This window comes from Toxorhynchites rutilus, chromosome 3 (assembly GCF_029784135.1).
Source record: "Toxorhynchites rutilus septentrionalis strain SRP chromosome 3, ASM2978413v1, whole genome shotgun sequence".
Classification (NCBI taxonomy): domain Eukaryota; kingdom Metazoa; phylum Arthropoda; class Insecta; order Diptera; family Culicidae; genus Toxorhynchites; species Toxorhynchites rutilus.
The window spans coordinates 172,459,165-172,481,866 of record NC_073746.1 but is presented as its reverse complement, the minus strand read 5'-3'; the positions used below and the strand labels follow the sequence as shown (position 1 = coordinate 172,481,866).

Genomic DNA, 22,702 nt, shown 5'->3' with positions numbered 1-22,702 from the left:
TTTTTCTATAATTTATTAGAATTCTAAACATAGAGAGGACGAAATATGACAGGAGACTAAATTTCTAGAAACTGATTATTTCTACGATACTGCGTTGGAGTACACTGAAAAATTATTTTTATGCAATTTTTTTAAGTAGAACAGTAGAATAAATGGGGTTTTTTCAATGGTCCGAGATTCCAAGTAGCATTAGTAAAAAAAACTTCCTGTTCATATAGATGAAAACATTTTGTTGATACGCTGCATCCGAGCGACCCCCGTGTAGCATGAATTTCTCAGTTGTACTCTCATATTTGTTCGCTACACGGGGCCTTAGCTGACTATTTAAGTCGGATCAGCCGGTCACTACTCGCTCTTAGACAATAAAGCGCCAGATCAGTCGGTCACTATTTTATCTCATTTCGAGCAATAAAACAATAGTTTATATTTCGTATCGCCAGTTTTACTACAAATTTATATATTTTTCAACGGTAAAAATATACGGAAAACATACGTGTTACAAAGGTGTTCAAAGTGCGTAGGATAGGGTTCGAACATTGGTGCCGTGACCAATATTGGTCTGGTCGACGAGGGACGCATTACTTTGGATACCATTGTTCATCGCTATTTTCAGCGCCAAGGCGCCATCGTTCACGGATTGCTTCGCTTGAGAAAGGTGAAAAGGACAATATGTACATACGATTGCATACAAGGCCTGTTTAGCCAAGCTCAAACGGTGAGTACTTGTCTGAAGTAGTCGTTATTCGACGGATAATTCTGCGACCATTTTCTTCCACTCCATCTTCATTGCTTTGTATGGAGAATCCTGTACGACCATTGCTGACGACGGTGACGACGCCGCCGAAAATCGAGGCATTGTACTAGAAGGAATAATATCCAGGAGGATCTGAAGTTTTGCTGTAGGAAGTTTTATTCAATCATTCAAGGCCTATTCAATAAGGCTCACAGGTGAGCCTCTATCCAATTTATTCATCAGTTGGTTTTGAGGTACTGTGCTTCGTATATTTCTCACAGTTTTCACACGACGACGACTAGTACGAGATGACGAAAAAGCTGAAGCAGAAGCTGCATGTACGCGACAACATAGGAAGGAAGAACCTGCGTACCTACACGTGATGGAATTTTTGGAGGGACAAACGCGGATCCTTGATGCGATTGCAGTCGATCAGCACTCCGAAAGTAAACATGCTCCATTTTCTTCTACTCCCCTACCGTTTAAGAAACCAGTGTCGAAACTGTCGGTCCATTCAATGTCGGAAAAATCTTCGCCGAAATGTGTGTCCTGTAGCGGTCCACATTACATTAGAAACTATCCTGCTTTTGTACAAATGACACTGGATAAGCGGTTCCAGATCGTAAACTCGAAGAAGCTGTGCAGCAATTGTCTTCGTCGTGATCACTACAGTCGAGATTGTAGCTCTAATTTCCGCTGTCGAACGTGCAGTAAGAAGCACCACACTCTACTTCATCCTGGGTTATCAGCATCTGGTTCTGGTTCTGCGGCTGATGCTCAGGATCCTAATGGGCCTCATTTAGTTGGCTCTGGTGCTCCTATGACCACAGCACTCACGACGGAAATCCCTCAACAAGTCTATTCAGAGTTCGGTGGCTACAATTTATGCAGCTAACATCGCAGCGGAATCACGAGAGGTGCACGTATTTCTGTCGACGGTTCTCGTATCGGTGAAAGATTGTAACGGACGGTTGCATACTGCGAGAGCGCTTCTAGACAGCGGGTCTCAAGCGAATCTCATTTCTGAGAGATTGTGTCAAATCTTGAAGTTACACAGAAAGGAAGCAAGCATACCAATCTCTGGTGTGGGCAGTGCGCGGATACAAATCAATAATTCCGTTTCTACTACGATCGGTTCACGTATTATGGACTATTCGATACCAATAATTTTTTTTGGTAATAAAAAGGGTTACGGAGGATCAACCGTCTACAACGATTCCGATTGGTAGTTGGAATCTCCCCTCAGATATGATTTTGGCGGATCCAGGTTTTCATAAGCGAGCTCCGATTGATCTTCTTCTGGGTCTAGAGTATTTCTATGAATTCTTGTTACTCAATACTGGCCGGGTGCAAATTCAGCTCATGGAAGAAGGACTTCCACTTTTTGTCAACACCGTTTTTGGGTGGATTGCAGCGGGCAAGGCGCTCGGTGGTCAATAATACCACTCTGGAGGAAAAGATTGAGCGATTTTGGACAATCGAAGAACTGCAAGATGTGCCGAAGCTGACGCAAGAAGAACTTGACTGTGAAGAGCACTTTCGAACCACTTTCTCTCGTGATGCAACGGGACGATACGTGGTGCGTCTGCCGAAGCAGATGGGGTTCGAGCAGATGATCGGTGAATCGAAAGAAACAGCGTTGCGGAGATTTATGCAGCTCGAACGGCGGTTCAACAAAGACCCTGAGTTGCGTAGGCGGTACAACGAAGAGATACGCGCCTATCTAGATCAGAACCACATGAAGCTTGTTCCAGAACAAGAGCTGAAACGCAATAAACGGATCACTTTCTACCTCCCTCATCATCCTGTCTTCAAGGAATTGACCTCCACCACGAAGATTCGGCCCGTATTTGATGGTTCATCCAAGACGTCATCCAACTACTCGCTAAACGATGGGCTAATGACAGGTCTAGTAATCCAGGACACCCTCTTCGCTTCCGCAAATATTTTGTGGCTCTCGTTGCTGACATCGAAAAGATGTACCTTCAGGTGATGGTACATCCAGACGATGCTGCTTTGTTACGTATTCTGTATAGATTCTCGCCCTCGGAACCAATTGCAACATACGAAATGTCTAGAGTCACTTTTGGCTTAGCTCCATCATCGTTCCTTGCAACGCGATGTTGCAACTAGCACTCGACGAAGGTGATCAACAACCAAGAGCAAAGCGGCGCTCGTTAACGAATTTTACGTCGACGATTTTATCGGAGGAGCGAACTCCGAAGAAGAGGCTGTTTTGCTATGGCATGAATTGGAGCAGTTACTGTCAAAGGGTGGCTTCAGACGGCGAAAATGGGTGTCAAATTCGGAAACTGTGTTGACAGGACTACCTCCTGGTGAACTGGGAACATCATCTACGCTAAATTTTGATCAGGAGCACGCGAAGACGCAAGGAGTAAACTGGCAACCAGGGCCAGATTTACTTAGCATCGACGTATCAGGTTTCGCTGTAAGCGGACAGTGGACTAGACGCAAGGTTTATTCTGTCATCACACAATTGTTCGATCCCACCGGTTTCACAGCACCCGTATTTACATGGGCAAAGATTCGGATGCAGTTACTATGGATTGCCACTCAAGGATGGGATGATTCATTGTCACCAGACTTAGAGGAACAATGGGCAGATTTTTATCAGTAGCTCGCGTTACTTTCCAACATCAAGGTGGACCGATATGCGTTTACCGATCATCCGGCATTGACACAGTTTCACGTATTTTCGGATGCGTCCGAAGCTGCCTACGGCGCGTGCATCTACGCTCGTTGTATCAGTCGGTTTGGGCGGATCACAGTAGAGTTGTTGGCAGCGAAATCTCGCCCAGCAAGCCTGAAGAAAATCACACTCGCAAGGTTGGAGCTATGCGGTGCCCTCGTTGCGGCTAGACTTTACCGTATGACTGTTCACGCCCTGAAAATGGAGGAAATTGAGGCTTGGTTCTGGTCTGATTCGACCATCGTTCTTTCGTGGCTGAAGCTGCCACCTTGCGTGTGGCCTACATTCGTCGCAAACCGGGTCTCACACATCCAAGAGCTTACGAAGGGACACCGGTGGAACCACGTGAAGGGGACGGGGAATCCTGCTGATCTTGTGTCGCGAGGTGTTATGCCAAAGGATCTAGCAGATTTGTCGCATTGGTTCCATGGTCCGCCGTGGTTGTCACTATTCGACCAACATTGAAACACCAGAAAACATTTGAAATACGAGAAGCCATCGGAGGAATCATTGCAGATGAAGCAAAGCGTCCTCGTGGTAGCAGACTTCTCCCAACCTCATCCTTTTCTGGGTCACTATTCGTGTTATTGGAAGCTATTGCGGATTACAGCCTATTGTATGAGATTCATTCGGAATTGTAAACGTCACAGCTCGCCCCCCCACCATCCCAATTCTCAGCGTCAACGATCTTAAAGAAGCCAAGTACGCACTGGTACGGTGTGTTCAGCTGGAGTCATTCTCTGTGGAAATCAAGGCACTCGAAAACCATCGTATTATTCCAGCTCACTCGTCGTTGAAACTACTCAACCCTTTCCTGGATCAGCAGGGTATACTTCGTGTATGTGGCCGGCTCAAACTTGCTGGTGAATCGTACTCTGTTCGGCATCCCATGATTATCCCCGGCAATTATTCTTTCTCGCGACAGATGGCAGTCGCTTATCACGTATTGGCACTTCATTCTGGTTTCCGTATGACATTCACTCAAATTCGGCAAGAATTCTGGCCTTTAAATGGTAGGGCACTGACGACTTTTACTTTCCGGAACTGCATTCGCTGTTTCCGAAGCAACCCTGTTCCTATATCCCAACCTCCTGGTCAATTTCCTAGGCCACGTACCTCTCCCACTCGAGCATTCGCTGTTACCGGTGTAGACTACTGTGGTCCAGTCTACTTGAAGCCCGTGCACCGTCGCGCTGCTGCTCAAAAGGCTTACATCGCCGTTTTTGTGTGCTTCAGCACGAAAGCGGTCCATCTCGAGCTGATAGGCGATCTCACAACGGCCGCCTTTCTGGCTGCCCTGCGTCGCTTCGTGTCCCATAGAGTAGGCCGCCGAGATTCACTTGGACAATGGTCTCAACTTCCAGGATGCCAGTAACCATCTTCGAGAGCTGTACGACTTACTGCATGATCCGAAGGTGGCAGCTAAAATCACTAGCGAAACCTCCCAGCGAGGCATTATTTGGAAATTTATCCCGCCACGAGCACCCAATTTCGGCGGGCTTTGGGAGGCAGCAGTGAAGTCTGCGAAGCTGTCGCTCATCCGAGTTCTGGGCAAACGACAACTTTCCTTCGAGGACATGGCGACGATCCTCACTCAGGTCGAGGCGATAATGAATGCTCGACCACTCACTCCGCTGTCGGAAGATCCCGACGAATTGGACGTGCTCACTCCTGGGCAGTGCTGGAAAAAATCATCTTCGTTAAGATCAAATGCATAGATTTTCGGGCTAGGTTGCATCGAAAACCTATATATTCCAAACGAGAATCAAAATGACAGATCCAGGCAACCACTGAATATGAGCAAATGAACTTTTGTCCTTCAATATGTTTTGATGTTTATTTTTTCCACCCAGTGTCATTTTCATCTTGATTATCGGAAACGTCAGAACTGAATTTCATTTCAGCCAAATGAATATCAGCTGTTGTTAACTTCTAACCCGAGGCTGCTGTGTGCGGTTGGGTTTTGCAGCTGCCGGATGCCGTATTCGGAAATACCTTATGAAATTCCCGATGTCGCAAATGACTTGACGGTAGCTAAAACCACTCGTTGTATCCATTCTGCATATGCCGTTGCTACCGTTACGCCAAATAAAATTTATTTTGAACTTAAATTCACTGCCAGAACGAATATCGTTTCGGATGTGATGAATATCAATTTGTTGCTTTTGATATCCAGAGTATAAATAACAGTGAAGTTATGAACCCCACTAAATGTCGCATTCATTCATTATAGCAAATTTGTTCATGCAACAGCGACATGAACGAAATGAACTCGTTTGTTATTGTCATCAATATAATGAGGGCAGTGTGTTTCAAGCTGAAAAAAAGTCATTTACATTGGAACAAAATCATGTTCGTTACTCGAGAATATTTGTTGATATTCTAAGACACTGCTCCTGGGCATTTCCTGACAGGCACCTGATCCGGATTACACTGATGTTGCAACGAACCGACTACAACACTACCAGCAATTGCAGCAACTAGTACAGCAGCATTGGAAGCGGTGGAGGCGAGAATATATCTCGCAACTTCACAACCAGAATCAGCGATTTCCTCAAGTACAAAGCTAAAGATCGGACAAATGGTTGTGCTCAAGGAGGACAACAACGCGGCTATCGAGTAGCCTCTAGCACGCATCATCGAAGTCTACCCTGGCTCCGACGATGTAGTCAGAGTAGTGAAGCTACGAACACCGAGTGCAGCCGTCTACAAACGTCAGGCTTCACGTGTTTGTCTATTTCCATTCGAGAAGATAGCTGCCAACCCACTACTCACTAGTGCAACTCCGGATGATATAGGAGGAGCACTGAATTAAAAAAATAATGAATTTATAAATTTAATATGTTTAAGTCAAATGAATTCGTAATCGATTTTTGTGAATTCCTTAACAGAATTTAGGTGGTCGACATGTTAGGTAGTTTGATACGCTGCATCCCCCCCGTGTAGCATAAAATTCTCAGTTGTACTCTCGTTTTCGTTCGCTACACGGGGCCTTAGCTGACTACACTGGAGGAAAACATTAGTAAATGCAGCTACCAAATCTTTAGTAGTTGAAACATTGGTAAAATGTACGCATTTTTTGTACATATTACCAAAACTTTGTAAAACGGATGTCTTATGCAATACACATCCCTACTAAAGATTCGTACATTTTACTTTATAGCATGTGTAACCTTGATTGTTTTCATTTCTAGGAACTGTAATGTGCGTACTTCGCAGTCGTCGTTCCTCTTGAGGAAACAAAACTATTCGGAGGTAAGTTTTTTTTTGGTTTTTATTAGATTCAAATATATGTAACTTTTGTTTCTCTTCGGCGAAAACAAATTCTTGACCACAAAGATATCGAGAACTTGTTTTCGCTGCGGGAAAACAAAAGTTCAATTCGTTGTATTGAAATCTTAATAGACCGAATCTTATAAAAATAAACTTCAACACAATCCTTTCTCTTTTATTTTTCAGCTTCTAACCTTGGATTAAAATTGCACAGTTGACTGGTGGAATATTCAATGTATATTAGACTGAGCATGTGCAACACAAAGAAATCTCAGGTAATCACATATGTTTCATCACAAACCCATATTTATAACTAACCATAATCCTCCATCAGGAAACGGGAGAGCAAATAATGCGGATGAAATGTACTGCGATCTGGTCCCATCAACTGCCAACTAATCAGTTGTTCCAGTCCTAAAGGATGAAAATGTGCAACAGGAAAAGGAGCAAAACCTTGATGAGTGAGGGTTTGAAAAAACATATGAGATTGATTCGGTCGAGGCTGCGATTAAATCTGTCTATTTGCACGAGCAATGTTTAGATGTAGAATGTAGGATGTAGGAAATTACTGTGTAAAAGATAATGTATGATTGAAGACAGCTTTATAAATAAGAATTAATTATCAACAACATAATGTCATTATCCCTTATCATTATCTCTTACAAATAAAAAACAACGTTTTAACTGATGTTGTTCCAATGGTGGGCCAACATGCCCACCATCCTACAAAAATAATGCCTACAAATTTCCTTTTGTAAGATGTACCAATGATTAGTAGGGTAGAAAATGACTAACGAATTGGTAACATTTACGAAAAAAATCGTCATATATACTAAATTTTCCTCTCAGTGCATTTAAGTCGGATCAGCCGGTCACTACTCGCTCTTAGACAATAAAACGCCAGATCAGTCGATCACTATTTTATCTCATTTCGAGCAATAAAACAATAGTTTCTATTTCGTATCGCGAGTTTTACTAGAAATTTAAACATTTTTCAACGGTAAAAATATACGGAAAACATACGTGCTACAAAGGTGTTCAAAGTGCGTAGGATAGGGTACAAACACATTTCTTTTGGTAAGTGGAAAATGATTAAAGGAATTAAAATTGATGATAAACAGGTGGAGCAAAGATACCCTACTAATTATGCGTCATCTGGCGCAAATATTTTCAGAAAGGAAAAACAAGTTTCTGTGTAAGGAATTCGTGAAGCTGACTGATTATATTTTTTGTCTGCCTGGTAATATCGTGGGATGTGTTATTTTTCCTGAATCACCTATAACGTGCTTAATGTGCAACCCTCGCAAAATTATCATAATTAAAAATTATTATATTTGGTACCTGAAAAAACATCAAACTCATCATGAATGTGCCTAGAGTTATTCATACAACAATTCAAGTGGTTTGATGTTCTCATTCAATTCGTCAATTGGGTACGTTCAAAGGTGCGTTTATGGTAAATCACATCTCTTATAATGGTGGCCACCTTGCCCTCGCTATGAGTCAAACAAAAGTGTCTCAATAATTCTATGAAATGCTTTGAAAACATACCGTTTTTATACAAATTCATTTAACAGACCTGTGTGTTCACAATTGCAACATTGGTTTCACAGAACATGTCCATATTCATCACAAAAACACTAAACTTCTTGCAAGCAAAATAACAAATCGGTGGAGGATGGTGTAGCCGTGATCGTTACGTAACAAAATTCTATTTTTACGCCCCCTAACTTCGATTCTGAGACCGAAAAAGGTGTGTTTCCTGAGCCAAAATGATAAAGCACGTGTTGTAATGGGCAGTGAGCAAGCACCGCTTGACATTCTATACTCACGCGAAAAATCGTAATTTGTGTACTCTGAACTGTGCCCGTCTCTGTGATATTGCTACAGTCAACTCTCCCTAACTCGATATCCAAGAGGACCATCGAGGAGGTGTCGAGATACAGAACATTTTTTTCAGAATTTTTGACGTAGGATTACGTCTTTCGAAAACATATTGGGGTACAAATTGAAAATCGAAAATCGAGCACACCGTGAAAATTGTCCAATTTCAAAAATAAGCGTTTGAAATTGGACAATTTTCACGGTGTGCTCGATTTTCGTCATTCCATGATGGATTGATGAAATTTTTGCGTCGATCGATTTCGGCACTTCATAACAATTTTTTATATTGAAGAAAATAATATGTCATGAAACTAACTATCGAACAATTGAAAAATCCCAACCCCTATCCTAACGGAAATATCCACTTCTGATTGGTCGAAAATGACGACACTTCCGCCGGTCCTTAACAGAGACATCAAAACCAAGCTGCCTGGGAGAAATCGGTATTGCAAATACATGAAATTAGGGGGAACTTTTGTTCCTCCTTTTGTATTCCGCAACAGAGACATTAAAACCAAATCATTATCAAAGAGTTTAACGATGTAATTCTTCAAACATATCCAAAATCAACAGATAGCCTAACGGAATCCTACGTCAACTATGCGATCGTGTCAGGGACACAACCCTCCTGTGATTTTTTTTTAGAATCTCGAAAGCATCCATAGCTATAATAATTCCGAAAGTATGTGATGCTATAAATAGAAGTCTAAAGGATTTTTCAAAATTTGATTTATTTCGCCTTGACAGCAGCTTCGTGTACCAATTTGTGAAATAAAAATGATAGTAGGTTTGCTGAAGGAATAAATACGCGTCAAAAACTAAAATAATGAATGAAAATCTACTTTTTTAAATGGAATATGTATTCTGTTTCTTAGAACAATACTTTTTTTGCAAGTTGTTAGTGAATTTTGAATGAAAATGTTGCTCGATAATGATTTTATATTTAGATTCTCAAGAAAACTATCTCAAAAAGAAAACGTGCCCTGCTAGCGTGCAAAACAAAATAACAACGATTTCGTTTAGAAACTATGAGGGTTTTATTTGTTTTTCCAATAATTTTCAATACTATAAATATCTTCGCATATTTTCAAATATCTTAAAAATAGAGACATTTTTTACATTTGGCATCCCTGATTCGAGCGCTAAATTCTATTTTTGACGTCTTGAGGGATGCGAGTGCGAGTAAATTCAAAAAACTTTGAAGTAGCTCGCACGCCGGATCACACATGACACTAACTGGCATGATGTGTTCACATGGTGTGAGTAGCTGCACTGCAGTAACTGACTAGACCGACTCGTATGTTTACTCGCACCGTCTGAACCCAGCTTAAGGGTGGGTTTAGACTAGTGATATATTCGTGTGAAGAAATATGATGTTTGCCTAGAAAAGTGCATTGGCAAAATGAGGACAAAAAACGCAAATTAAAACACCAAAAGTTCCATTTCGGTGATGAATACGTGTCATGAATAAATCATTCCGTGTTGATGAACGATGATTAATTGATGAAATGATTTTTTTTATTCTTTATTTTTGAGACTTTCAGCCTCCTGGGCTGGTTCGTCTCAGATGATGATGAAATGATGATTTTTAGGACAATTTCTCAAATACATAAATAGGCCAAGGTGATCATTATAAATATTAAATATTAACCTTTTATTTTTATAGGGCTTTTTAAATGTATGTTATTATCACTAATTAAACTAACTGTGTAGTAGATATTTCCCCATTTTTTTTAATACAGCTAACATTTTCCTCGCATTTATCAGCGTAATAACGTTTAAAATTGTATGAACCATGCTTTAATAATTTGATCTCATTCTTATCCTCACCTGTTTTGCAATTATACAAGTGACTATATATCTGCTTCGTTAAAGATTTTTTTTTCTTAGTTTAAATTTTTAATGATTCTCTGGGGTTAGAGATAAAAACCAGGTTTTGTGTTAGGAAATCCTGCATTGTCATTCTTTTGCTACGTTATAAAGATACAGAGCTAATGACTTGAGTAACGGATACAATATTCGCTTTTTCGAGCTCTATCTTATCATACCCCGGACAGAATTGCCTTCTTCAGTTGGATTAAATGTTGGAAATTGAAATAGGCCTAGGGTAGTCTATGTGACATGGATGGGTGGAGAACGAAAAGCGTCAATGGATTTATCAAAATGTGTCAAACGACACACTGCAAAACAGCGAAATAGAACTGTTTGTCCCTTTCATGAAACAGCGCATATCGGTTTTTAAGAATTGAAAGCAGGAATTGGCTCTAAAAGTTTTGGATATGAATGGATAAGTTTTGAAAATCCGTTCACAGGCGTTCAATTTCGTATAGTTCATCAAATGTTTGTTTTTTATTCCTGCCTCCGATTATTATAACATTATTTGTTTGATAAAACTCTTTTTCTACATAAGGCCACACAAGCGTTTTTTTTTCGTCTCGAATAACCTTCACAATCGTACGACTAAATATTTGCGTTTTGTTTCAATAGATACTTCAAAGTGTTATCGAATGGCTAAGTTCTGTATTTTGTGTTGAGTTTTTTTTGAGCATGTTATGTTATGTTTTTATTGTAAGTTAATCGATCGATTTTTTTTTTCTGTTGCCGTTGTAAAACTGTAACTTTGCATCTGTGTAACGTTTTAAGAATCCTCTAGGTTTGAAAATTTATAATAAAAATGTACAAGAACTGGTTTGCACCTGCAGCACTAGTGTCTGTTAGTATGTGTGTGTGTGTATATAATAACGTAATCTATATAAGAGCATCAATATCGGACTCGGTTTCGTTTTTTTGCATCTTATGTTAGTTATCTTTAAACTTTCAAATTAAAACACTTCGTTATATGAATTTAAAAAGTAATAGAAAAATAGTGTTTTTCTACTCTATTATCGCTCAGTTTTGAATTCGTTTTTAAAATTGAGTGTTTTTCTTCTGTACAACCCTCGCTTTTTATTGTAAGTATGCATATTTGATTATGGCGACTTTTCTTTTATGTTTCGTTTTTTTTTTTGGTTTAAGTGTAATTGAGGACAGTTTTCCGCGAAAAGTAGACACAAATAATTACACGAGCGGGTTTTATTTACAATTGTTGCTTAGCTCTCACTGTTATCGTGCTCGCAGTAGTTCGTGTTCCCAATGGGCTCCGGTAATTTCCATCAGCGATGTTCCTCGTTTGCGTTTTAGCAGATTGCCGCTTCTGTTTACAGCAGAGTCGAAAGAAAATGTAGCTCAATGTATAAATGCAATTTGATCCAGCAAACGATGGTAGAGCTACATTCAACTAGAAGGTTAAAGGACGGAGAGTCTCAGAATGTTCTATTACTCAGTTAGAGAAATGTAAGTGATTGAAAGTTTTCCTTCTAGGAGGAAAACTGATCACTCGATAGATTTGTTTTCGATTTTTGTTTTGTTCGTAGGAAGCGCATCACGTGGGAACCTGCACTCGATGAGAGTGGTTGCAATGAATTCAAAGCTATTGAATCCTATTATGTAAATCGAATTGAGAAGTCGATACAATCACTATCATTATCACACCGTGCAAAATTTCGTATTTTGTAATTCGAGATAATCTCTCACCGAGCACGAACTACATGTGTTGCAAATTGCATATGTGATCGTCCGGAACGAAAAGGGGGTAAAAAACAAATTTCCGAGAAAAAGGCGTTTAAAGTTAAAGCCTCTAGAACTGCTGTTTGGCACAACCCTTCAATCACAAGTCCAGAACATTCACCAAGGAATCTGTAGTTTATACTAGCAGTGACGCCCTTCCATGTCAAAATAACTAGCGTCTTAAGCAATCTATCGAAAGGGATTCGGGTTCTCGTGGACGCGGACGAAGTTCTATCCATGGTAATGGTAGAGGCGAATGAACTGCAAAGTTTAAAGCCTCTTAAAAACAAAGAAGCGAAGTGGTAATGAAGCTACCCAGGGCTACGGACATGCTGAATCTGTTGAGGATATTCGGATCTACGTATCACCGCACATCATGTCAATCTGTCAATCTCTTCGAGTTACGGTTTTAACTATCGTTGTCTGTTCGCTCTATCTCTCTCTCTCTCTCTCTCTCTCTTTCTTTCTTTCTCTTTCTCTTTCTCTTTCTCTTTCTCTTTCTCTTTCTCTCTCTCTCTCTCTTTCTCTCTCTCTTTCAAATCTTGGGCATACGAAGATCGCGTACTCCGATATTTCATTCACATTACCACATTCTTGATGAAGAGGTGACGTTATGTCACTTTCAAATGTCTGAGAAACCATGACTTAAGGCGTCATGCACAAATTACGTAACGCGATAAGGGGGGGGGAGTAGTTCTAGGTTGCGTTACTTTCTGTGTATTAGAGATAGGAAATCAAAATCCGGATTTTTAGCGTTACGTAATTTGTGCACGACGCCTAACCGAAACTGTCTATCTGACATCATTTCTCCGGGTTGTCTGTTCATCCATGTTCAGAGTTCTCCACCATACTCCAATCCTTCTGCGTGCTCCCGAGCTTCCAAGCGTATTCATATACTCACATGGATATGCGCCGAAAATTGATGAAAAACTTCTTTCTGTTCCGAACAATTTCAAGGACAGCCAACCGGACTGAGCCAACGTATTTCAATATCGACAGGAAGGAAGGAAGTGTGGTGATTAGCCTGTTATAGATCTGTGGTAACTATTGATGAGAACATAATAAATGTGTCTTGGAAGCGAAACAGTTGAGTGTTTATTCTGGCGTGGTTATACTATAACAAATTGGCGACGAGGCCAGGATTTTTTCTCAGTATTCTGGCAAGCCCGTGAACGATTTATAGGCCCTGATTCTCGAATACACTTCACGGTGGAAACGAAATAAACGGCACGCCATTGAACTACGTTTTACGAGTTAGTGAAGTGGTGAAGATAATGATGAGTTTTCAGGCAGAATGAGCACTTTTCAAATAAAAAATCATTAATGAAAATTAACTTCTTCGTATCAAACTGGTGTTTAATGTGAGTGGAAAACTTTGTTTTCTTCATGTGGTATAATAATCTCATACAAAAATTTCATCTGAAGATAATTTGATATTATAATGATAAGTTTAGTGACAAACTAATCTCGTATCCAGATGTCGACACCGTACCGTTGTCATCGCGAATACGTTTCATTCCGTTTCCACCGTAAAGTGTATTCGAGAATCAGGCCCATATTCTGGACTATGCAACCAGAACCGGATAAGACCCTAGAAAAGTTTCTGATGCGTGTACAAACATATGGTTCGAAATGTATTTTCGGAAAATCAGCTACGGAGAGTTGCGGCATTGTGATTGTTGACAAGATGCTCCAGTTTGTGCCCAATCTATTACAAGCAAAATCACTCCAAGAGAAAGATCTTACACTAGAGGAAGTTAGTAAACAAGTTAATGTATTTGAAACATCACGTTTAGCCAAAGATAAGACGGGTGGAAAAAAATATACTCATTTGCAAGCGATTAGGCCTGCAGATAACCGTCAATGCGTCGCGATATCATGCAAATTTTGTGGTCGCTCACATGGACTACAACTTTGTCCAGCGCGAGATAAAACATGCGCGAAATGTGGGAAGCGTGGGCATTTTGCCTTGGTTTGCTATTCATCATCAAACAGACCAAACAGTAGCATCAATTCGAACAGACATAAATCTTTGAACAGGACTTGAGAGCAAATGATTCCTTCCGGTTCGGATCCAGTAACGAAGAGAAATCGAACGCAATTCGCTCGGGACCTACATGCGAATGAAGATAAAAATGATGAGACACAATTTGAATTCGTTGAAATGGTGGGCCTGATTCTCGAATACACTACGAATACACTTCACGGTGGAAACGGAATGGAACGTATTCGCGATGAAAACGGTACGGTGTCGACATCTGGATACGAGATTAGTTTCCCACTAAATTTATCATTATAATTGACGAATTTACGCAAAGCTGAATCAGCCTATGCGACATCTACATTAGAGTTCAGAACCACAAAAGTGAGGGTGTTTGTTTATTTTACGCACTGAAAAGCAAGATTCGGTGGTGATTATTCATTTTATTTCAATTTAGATTCATTTCAGCTATTGAATGTCGTCAGTATATGGTAAGAAAGTTGGAGTTTTGTATATTTACGATGGTTTCAACACGCGATTTGACCAAAGTCATAGATAATCTTCGAAAATTTTAAGTTTGATAATGCATACCGGTTATTAATACTATGAATAATTGCGATGAAACCAATATCATATCAAATTTGCTGATATCATTGATTATGTAGGGGCCGATACGAGAAGGATTTGCAGTATTTTTGGCGCGAAACACCCTATTCATCGTTTACTTAGACGAAAAAAAATTAAAGTTACAATACATATAACAAGCCATTCCTCGTAATATACATAGCACATTGTAAAATGATGATTTTCTAACCTTTTAAGCGTGGAAAGAATACATGAAACCGGTAAATTTGAAGATAAATTCTGATTTTTCTAGTAAATTTGAACGAATTTCATACCAAAAAAACAAAACATCCATCGTAAATTCGTCAATATCAAATTATCTTCAGATGAAATTTTTGTATGAGATTATTATATCACATGAAGAAAACAAAGTTTTCCACTCACATTGAATACCAGTTAATTTTCATTAATGATTTTTTATTTGAAAAGTGCTCATTCTGCCTGAAAACTCATCATTATCTTCAACACTTTACTAACTCGTAAAACGTAGTTCAATGGCGTGCCGTTTATTTCGTTTCCACCGTGAAGTGTATTCGAGAATCAGGCCCGGTTTCTTCTGGGAATGATTCAGATGAGTTTATTTGGGTCAAAGTAGGCGGTGTGCTAATCGAGATGCAAAGAGACTCCGTGGCAGTGTTGTAAACGGTCGACATTTCTCTCAACCATCACCTACTGCCCTTGCTCAAGAGTTACGGCTCAATATGTATTGCGAATGTAACCAAGAATGCATTGCTCGGTTCTAACAGTCACATCAGAAATAAACGCACAGCCGCAAACATGACTATCAATTAAACGTTTATATGTTTTCTCTTTCTGTCGACCGTACCCAGAAGAGCGATGAAAATATGCTATTTCCATTCTACCATTCGTGCTCATAACCATCCCTCAATTCCGGCTAATATGACTGTAGTTTTAATGTCATTTGACATTAAAACTGCAGTGGTGTGCATTCTTTTTCTCCCTTTATTCTGCATTCAAGCGTAGCTGCACATATACATCCACCTGCTCACTCACACATCCATACACGATGGATGGTATTCAGACGGATTGCTATATCAAAGCAACCGTCGAACTCTCCCCTATCAAGTGCGAATGTGTTGAATGAACGTTTTCAGCGGTAACGTTCCCCGTGAACACTGTTGTTTAATTACGGGGCGATGGATATCTAATGTATAGGACGAAAAAAAGCCGAAATGTCATATGACATTTTTAGTTCGACGGTTGTTTGACTGTTCATTTTATGATGTTCATTAATGACACAGCACATACGTCTCCATGAACAGTCATACGATGGTGACCATTAGCAACACTGCTCCGTGGTCAAATCTAACATCATTGATTACCGCACGTGGGAAGCCATGAACAGAAATGTAGTGCACGTGATCGGGGGGATTCGTGAATCTGATCGAAGATTCAAAACGTATGCTCAAACAGATTGCTTAAAAGTAATCGCTATGTTTGGCGCAGAGATTGTCGCACCCGGTGGGCGCAAACAGCTTAAGGCTGTGTCTGGTCGACAGCTAAGCAACTAGGCGTTTCAGTCGTTGGATTGCCTAGTCATCGTGAACCAATTCATCAAGATGTTGAGAAAAGACATTATCGAGAAGGTATCTGAACCGAGCCGTTGGGTATCACCGATAATCATTGTTATCAAAGACAGTGGAGACATGTGACTGTGCATCGATATGCGACAACTGAATAAAGCTATACTCCGAGAAACACGACCGTTGCCGATGATCGAGGAGATACTTTGGAGCATTAATGGTTCCAAATATCTTTCTAGACTTGATACAAAGGACGCTTTTCATCAACTCCAGCCCGACGAAGAAAGCAAACATTTGATCACTTTCATAACCCATCGAGAACTTTTCCGATATAAGCGCTTGGTATTCGAGGTTTCTTGTGCGCCGGAAATGTTCCAGAAGATTCTAAAACAGATTTTGCCGGATTGTGAGAATACGGTAAACTTTATAGACGACATTGTTGTAACAGGCAAGTCAGAAACGGAGCACGATATGACTCTGGAGAAGGTCCTTAAGAAGCTCAGTGAATACGGGATTCTTCTAAATCAATCTAAATGTTCTGTCAAGCGCACTGAGATCGAATTAAGCGGTCAGCGATTCAATCAGAATGGAATGATGCCTCCTCAAAGCAATACAAATTTTTCGTCCACCGAAACGTTGTGAAGAAATCCAGACCTTCCTAAGCTTCGTAAATTACGTGGGATCGTTTATTCCAAACTTAGCAACTATCTCGTTTAAATTGCGCGAACTTACCAACTTTTGTCCGGGAAGATGACCAAGAAAAAGTTTTCAACGAGCTCATTCGGCTGGTCGGAAACATTGAGACACTTGCTCACTTCGACCCAAAACTCAAAACTGTGGCAGACGCGTTCCCAGTTGGATTAGGAGCAGTCCTTCTACAGTTCCATGAAGGTCATCCTAAGGTTCCTAAGGTTGAGATAGCTTCGGCTAATGATCCAGAAACGCAAACATAGAGAGTAAGTATACAGAAGGGAGTATGGAACTACGCAAATGATATACTGAAGCCTCACCATGCATTCTATTAGTCAAATGGTCCATGGTTGTGCAGGATGTAGACTAGTAAACCAGCCAGATCGACCAGAACCTATGACTAAGAGAACTTTACCTGACAAGCCATTGGTGGACGGGGCAATTTACTTTCTCGGGCCGCTTCCTCCAGGAGATTATTTGCTGATGACTATCGATTAACTCCGAGTGAATTGATGTTCGGTAGAACTATACGAACTAAATTACCATCGTTACATGACGTCAGCATAGACACGGCGCTGCCTTCTTCGGACTACAGGGATAGAGACATGCACATCAAGGAAAAGGGGAAGATGGCCGAAGATCAACGTCGAAAAGCCAAATCATCACAGATTTTTACGGGCGATAAAGTGTTAATGAAAAATTCCATGCTTACCAACAAGTTTACCACTACCTTCCGCCACATGACCGTTGTAGGTATTCCATTCCATTCTTTGTTTTTGAGAGGCTTTAAACTTTGCCGTTCATTCGCCTCTACCGTTGTAGGTAAACAAGGCCCACGAGTAACTGCCCAATGTGAAGAGTCAGGAAAAGTTTATGATAGGAATTCGAGTCATCTAAAAAGAGTTGACGACAATGCTAACGAAAAGGGCTTCAACGAGACCACTGTAAACTCAAACGATTTACTCAACCGAAATCCAGTGTCGAAGACAAGTCAACAGAGCATCTTTGTCCCAAGCGTGTGATTAAACCTCCAAGCCGATTTATAGAGTGGATTATATTAAATATTGAATTCTTAACATTTTAGATCATTATTAAATTGTAATCTTTGAGTCTTTGTTTCTAAAACGAGGGGAGATGTGGTGATTAGTCTGTTAAAGATCTGTGATAACTATTGCCGAGAGCATAATAAATGTGTCTTGGAAGCGAAGCAGTTGAGTGTTTATTCTGGCGTGGTTTTAGTATCACAGGAAGTATGAAAAGATAAATTTCCATCTGACGCAGTTTCTATCTGGTAACGGTTGCTTCAAGCAGTTCCTACACTGGTTTGGACACCCAAGATCGCCTCTTTGTCTAGAATGCGAAAATGTCTGAGAAATATCGGAACATGTCGAAACAGCGTCTTGTTCACGAAACTACTGACCAGCTCCAGGTACCACTGGAGTGGGGCTAGGGACGCTACGTGATCAAAACTTTTTTTTACTTGACAACAAACGATAAAATAAGACGATAACACGATAAGTATATTGCGAAACGAGATGTCATGCGGTAGTATTTCCTTCGCAGAATAAAAACTGCGGACGAACTACACAGTGTTCCATGTCCCTTCCCCTCGACATAATTCGTCCGCCTTATTTTCTACACACAGGAGAGGCAACTCTTTCCGCATAGCTTCAAAGCGTGGACAAATGAAGATTACGTACTCTAGGTTTCCACCAGGTTTCAACAAACCGTGTTGATGGACGACGTTGCGATGATGTCCAGATAGGGATCATACTTGCGATAATACAAACTTTGAATGATACAGTTCTTCACGCACTCACGATTAGTAAGACCATGAGTTGGAACGTACAATTCAGCTTTTTTCTGTTACAGTAGGTCTTCAGGGCTTCCATTTGATAGTGATTTCTACCGCGAGATGGCTAGGAGACACGGATACGAACATGGAAACTTCCTCAACCACTCGGAAGCTTCCCTTCAAAACTTCTTACTAGAATCCAAAAAAAAGGACGAAACAGGCTTCAATTGCTGTGCTATTGCAGTCGCGCAGAGAACAATTTCCGGTCAATGGTTCAAACAGTGCACCGTGGATCACGATATACGAAGGAAATAAACGTTTCACCCTGCTAGCTGTGTGTGTATCTGTGATAAACATGAGATTCTCGATAACAGTTGAAAGACTATAGCAGTTGGCGTCGAAAACATCTACAACACTCAGTGGAATTGAAAACAAAAAAAAACACAAATAAAATTACTCTATATATGATCAATTTGCGTAATGGAATTTATCACCTCGTTTTTCGGCACATTGGCAATACTCTTGTGAAGTTTCTCCCTTCTGTTTATCATACTAGAAAAATCCAATTATGATGTATTGAATACATTCAACACCCCGACATGATTCTCTATTGCTATCTGCAGTCCATCATTTTGTAAAACTATAATTGATCCATGCATGCATGATCTTTTAATTCCTTTCTCACAATTGCGTCCATATTTCATGCTTTATAAATATACCAATATATATATTATAAATATACCAATGAAATCCTGCCTAATGGAGTTCAAATTAATGGTAGGGCCAACACCTTTTTCTGCTTGTCTTCTGGAAACCGCGGACATAGTGCAACATAAAATTCAAATACTCCGTTGTGTTGATTGAAATCGAAGTGATTTACAGAAACTATTTACTCTTACTTCGGATTCACAGCAGCAAACAGCAGCTACTGCTAGAAATTATGCGAATCTATGAGACTACTCATAAGAAAGGATTGTTTGAGTTTGACGACGGCGCTGTGGTCGTACCTGCGGACTGAGAAAGTGGAAACTTCCATTAGATCTTATTTTTTTCTCTACCAGAAATATAATCCTCTGCTTACCATGAACGGATTGCTAAAGTGTCGATAGATGTTGTTCATCGGCTGCGGGTGCAATCCATTAGGCACTGTTACGCCGTTCATTTGTGGCAATCCCTGGGAGATGGCGGGTGGCAGCGCTTGACCATATCCGTTGCTCATCGGAGAGTGGAAGGCGTTGGTGAAACCGACTCCGTTGCACGCGGGGTTTCCATTGAGTAAATGCGTTTGCATGTGGCCACTGCTCTGGTAGGGTGATGTCGCGTAGAAACCATTCGTTGCCGTACCAACCGCTGGCGGCGTTGAGCCTGGTATGGTCCAGTTGAGTGTTTGCTGCTGCTGCTGCTGTTGGGGCTGTTGGTGTGTCTGTTGCTGGAACGGATTCGCAGTTTTGAAGGGATTCGCAGTACATGCTGGAAGATAAAGAAAATCAGCAAATATTGACCCCCTTTTCGAATCGGAATCGTTCGCTTATACTACTCTGTAATGCATCGCTCTTCGTATGGATTCCATTGCTCGTTCCGTTGCCATTGATGGTGTTATTATTGATGATGTTCACTTCAGATTCGAACTTGATCTCTCGGAATTGCTCGTCTAAATCTTTCAGAGCCGCATACCTGTCTACGGACGGTGTCGCTGAACTTAGACCAAATCCAGACTTTGAGTTGACTGATATTGGAAGACCTGAAAAGATGAGAGATATCATGATGTGTATCTTCTCAAAATACTTCAGTCGCAATCTAATTTTGTGTCAGATACCTACAATTAAATAAAAAAAAGACAGTAAAGGCAACCTACACACACACGAAAAAGTTTATTCTAGATCTGTTATCTAGATTAGGATCATCGTGGAAAAGCGCATGCAGTTCTACTATTTGAACGAAACACAAAATCAATCGAAGTAATAAATAACCATTTATTCAAATGTGAATGAAAAAAAAAAATAAAAATGGTTTATTGAGAGATCAGATTTAAAATGGCTGTTGCTATATATGTTCTGTTGGAGAATAATGAAACGAGGATAAGGGGCCTGATCACGAACGTCACTTCACGGTGAAAACGAAATGAATTGTATACAATTTGAATGCACTTCATTCCGTTTTCACCGTGAAGTGACGTTCGTGATCAGGCCCAAAGTGTCTCCGTATAACTACTAAAAAGAGCAAGTGGATCTCACCAGGGTTTGGTTTTACAAAATGTCCATGTAGACCTCAGTACCTACTCTACAACTGCATCGATGAAAACTGGACGCATTTTCAATCCGTTAGTCGGAACCGCTCCAAGAACATTTTTCAAGAACAGGGGTGAATGAATTTTGTAGTAAGAAGTCTTTATACAAGAAAACAATAGCTCATTTAGGGCAAACGCTTCAAACGTTTAAGCAGCGTTTTCAGGAACATAGATCAATTTCGAATGGCACCAATCTCTTGCTCTTAAATAAAGTTTTGGGTCATCTTTGACTAACCGCTGCATTGGGTTATAGCCGGATTAAATTTGTTGGTTTTCACTTCACTTTCTGCTTGATTTGATTGATTCATTCAAATTCATTCAAATAATCGAATATTTACAATTTTAATAGAGAAATTTTGTATCGAACAATGAAGAATCAAAATATGAATAAATCGAATAATTATCACAGTAATCGCGATTAATTAAACCATTTTTTCAAAAAAATCAGGGCGAAATTTGTTTAACTGTTTGGTGTTTGTTTGTTTTGTGTTTCATCGAATATGCTAAACCATTTACAATTGAAGCATAAAAATAATTCCCTGGTGGTGGAGGAGACTGAGATGAAGAATTCAACGTCTGCAGGAGTAAAAGACGGAATTGAAGGTGGTTTTAGCTCCCGTACTAAAGTGGTAGTGTTCAAATTCAGAGTGCCAAGGAAAATATACCATACCTAGGAGAATCAAAAATCCATATATACGGAGATTTCAATCAACGAAATGCGTACTTTATCACTGATTTTGACAATGAATTTATCTTGCTTCCAGTTGTTGGTGATAATAAGACTCTGCAATTTATTTTTGATAAAATAGCCGGTCTTGGGTTGAATCAAATAAACAATGTTCATAATCGACAGAAATGCTTCTTGAAGAAATGACAAATATGACCGAAGATTTTTGTGTGACTGAATCATTAACTCCACTTTGGAAAAATGAAGTTTTCCACACAGCTATCGAATATTATATATTTATAGATAACACGCATAAACCATTTGAATATGAATTCGAGGAAGTCTCTGATTACACTAAAGCAAATTACCAATCAATTAGGTGTAAGCTTAACTATATCAATTGGCAGGATATATTTACAAGTGTGGAAAACATTGAAGTAGCAGTGACGACTTTTTACTCGATGATCAATGAAATTATAGAGGAGGAGATACCAACTAAAGGGTGTGTCACATCAAATTGCATCACGGAAAAAACGCTGTAGAAATTTAATTTTTAGGAATTATATCTTCAGCTTTCGCTTATAATCAGATAAGAGTGTATAGATCACGTTGGCCATGCTTCACTGTAAATTTTTCGTAAATTTGGAAAAATGTCGTCGAACGAAAAAGAGCGTCGTGAATTAATCCTGCGCACTCATTTCGAGAATCCGGAGTTGTCACATCGGGACATCGGTAAGATACTGGAAATCGTCCAATCCACGGTCAGCAGAGTACTAAAACGATACTTCGAGAACCTAACCATCGACCGGAAGGTGAAGAACGGCAAAAATGGATGCTCCGTCAGTGAAAAAGATCACAAGCGCGTAGTGAAAAAGATCACAGTTTAGACGTGATCCGAGAAGTTCGGT

The 22,702-nt window shown here is 40.1% G+C and overlaps 2 protein-coding genes and 1 long non-coding RNA gene across 8 annotated transcripts in view; 2 read left to right on the top strand and 1 right to left on the bottom strand.

The window, feature by feature from the left end:
* Positions 1-2,051: 2,051 nt before the first annotated feature.
* Positions 2,052-6,013, top strand: LOC129773664 (uncharacterized). Its single transcript, XM_055777309.1, has 6 exons — positions 2,052-2,645; positions 3,396-3,873; positions 3,939-4,059; positions 4,122-4,764; positions 4,808-5,104; positions 5,858-6,013. Exons 1-6 carry the CDS (start codon positions 2,052-2,054, stop codon positions 6,011-6,013), a joined length of 2,289 nt encoding a protein of 762 aa, XP_055633284.1.
* Positions 6,014-6,074: 61 nt separating this feature from the next.
* LOC129775631 (uncharacterized) lies at positions 6,075-7,510 on the top strand. Its single transcript, XR_008742990.1, has 3 exons — positions 6,075-6,698; positions 6,903-6,991; positions 7,051-7,510. It is a non-coding gene; the product is annotated as an uncharacterized LOC129775631 (long non-coding RNA).
* Positions 7,511-10,224: 2,714 nt separating this feature from the next.
* LOC129775621 (uncharacterized protein DDB_G0283357) overlaps positions 10,225-22,702 on the bottom strand; it is a 166,655-nt gene continuing 154,177 nt past the window's right edge. For 5 of the 6 annotated variants that reach the window (XM_055780579.1, XM_055780578.1, XM_055780576.1 and 2 more), the window contains exons 6-8: positions 20,375-20,581; positions 19,922-20,310; positions 10,225-19,854 (exon numbers count right to left, since the gene is read on the bottom strand). In XM_055780579.1, coding sequence (XP_055636554.1) covers positions 19,801-19,854; positions 19,922-20,310; positions 20,375-20,581 — 650 coding nt within the window. In that variant the 3' untranslated portion in view covers positions 10,225-19,800. The remainder of the gene's footprint in view (positions 19,855-19,921; positions 20,311-20,374; positions 20,582-22,702) is intronic. The other variant, XM_055780581.1, reaches the window with a different exon arrangement.

What these genes read in the sequence shown, in the direction of transcription:
- LOC129773664 (XM_055777309.1), top strand. Translation starts at nt 2,052, where the DNA reads ATGAATTCTTGTTACTCAATACTGGCCGGGTGCAAATTCAGCTCATGG. An exon ending in ATGGGCTAATGACAGGTCTA is followed by an intron (nt 2,646 to 3,395) that starts GTAATCCAGGAC and finishes TCCAACATCAAG; the next exon opens with GTGGACCGATATGCGTTTAC. An exon ending in ATTGCGGATTACAGCCTATT is followed by an intron (nt 4,060 to 4,121) that starts GTATGAGATTCA and finishes CCCAATTCTCAG; the next exon opens with CGTCAACGATCTTAAAGAAG.